The sequence below is a fragment of the Myotis brandtii genome, unplaced genomic scaffold (genome assembly GCF_000412655.1).
Source record: "Myotis brandtii unplaced genomic scaffold, ASM41265v1 scaffold1166, whole genome shotgun sequence".
Lineage (NCBI taxonomy): Eukaryota > Metazoa > Chordata > Mammalia > Chiroptera > Vespertilionidae > Myotis > Myotis brandtii.
In genome coordinates this window covers 569,046-570,384 of record NW_005354034.1, presented here as the reverse complement: position 1 = coordinate 570,384, position 1,339 = coordinate 569,046, and the positions used below count along the sequence as shown (strand labels likewise).

Below are 1,339 nucleotides of genomic sequence, written 5' to 3'. Positions count from 1 at the left end.
CTCACCTTGGTCAGGGGCAGCCCCGCCCGGCCTGCTCACCTTGGTCAGGGGCAGCCCCGCCCGGCCTGCTCACCTTGGTCAGGGGCAGCCCCGCCCGGCCTGCTCACCTTGGTCAGGGGCAGCCCCGCCCGGCCTGCTCACCTTGGTCAGGGGCAGCCCCGCCCGGCCTGCTCACCTTGGTCAGGGGCAGCCCCGCCCGGCCTGCTCACCTTGGTCAGGGGCAGCCCCGCCCGGCCTGCTCACCTTGGTCAGGGGCAGCCCCGCCCGGCCTGCTCACCTTGGTCAGGGGCAGCCCCGCCCGGCCTGCTCACCTTGGTCAGGGGCAGCCCCGCCCGGCCTGCTCACCTTGGTCAGGGGCAGCCCCGCCCGGCCTGCTCACCTTGGTCAGGGGCAGCCCCGCCCGGCCTGCTCACCTTGGTCAGGGGCAGCCCCGCCCGGCCTGCTCACCTTGGTCAGGGGCAGCCCCGCCCGGCCTGCTCACCTTGGTCAGGGGCAGCCCCGCCCGGCCTGCTCACCTTGGTCAGGGGCAGCCCCGCCCGGCCTGCTCACCTTGGTCAGGGGCAGCCCCGCCCGGCCTGCTCACCTTGGTCAGGTGCAGCTTCCCGCCCGAGCCTCGCGTGCAGATGATCAGGTGCTTGGAGAACAGGAAGCACTGCCGCTCGCCCTCCTTCCTCAGGGACAGGGACCCCAGGCGGCCCCGGGGAATCTTGCCCTTCTCGGACATGGGCACCTGGATGAGGGACCCTGCGGGCAGAGGGGAGAGGCCCGGATGACCCCTGGGTGACCCCTGGGTGACCCATCTCTGGGCTGACCTCTGGCTGACCCCTGACTGACCTCATCTCCAGGGTGACCCCCTGGCTGACTCATCTCCAGGTTGACCCCTGACCCTTGAATGACCTCTGGATGACCCCTGACTGACCCCCATCTCCAGGTTGACTCCTGGCTGACCTCTGGCTGATCCCATCTCCGGGGTGACCCCTGACCTCTGGCTGACCCCATCTCCAGGGTGACCCCTGACTGACCCTGGCTGACCCTGTCTCCAGGGCGACCCCTGACTGACCCTGGCTGACCCCTGACTGACCCTGGCTGACCCTTGACTAACCCTGGATGACCCATCTCCAGGTTGACCCCTGACCCTTGACTGACCTCTGGCTGACCCTGGCTGACCCCGTCTCCAGGGTGGCCCTGGCCTCTGAGCACCGTGGGAGTCGAGCGTGGGACTGAGCTTAGGATCAGGGCGACCCCAGTCCTGGCAGCGGCCCTCCAGCCCCTCCCCCGGGCCAGGTGCGGGGACAGGGCTGGGCTGATAGAGAGGCGCCGTGTGGGACCCCGTGGGCTC

General features: G+C 70.6%; 1 protein-coding gene across 1 annotated transcript in view; it reads right to left on the bottom strand.

The window, feature by feature from the left end:
- The window catches only part of RASGRF1 (Ras protein-specific guanine nucleotide-releasing factor 1), a gene marked incomplete at its 3' end in the record, with an annotated part of 74,947 nt that overhangs the window by 23,359 nt on the left and 50,249 nt on the right, over nt 1–1,339 (bottom strand). Inside the window, exon 10 of the mRNA XM_014529208.1 lies at nt 584–744. Coding sequence (XP_014384694.1) covers nt 584–744 — 161 coding nt within the window. The remainder of the gene's footprint in view (nt 1–583; nt 745–1,339) is intronic.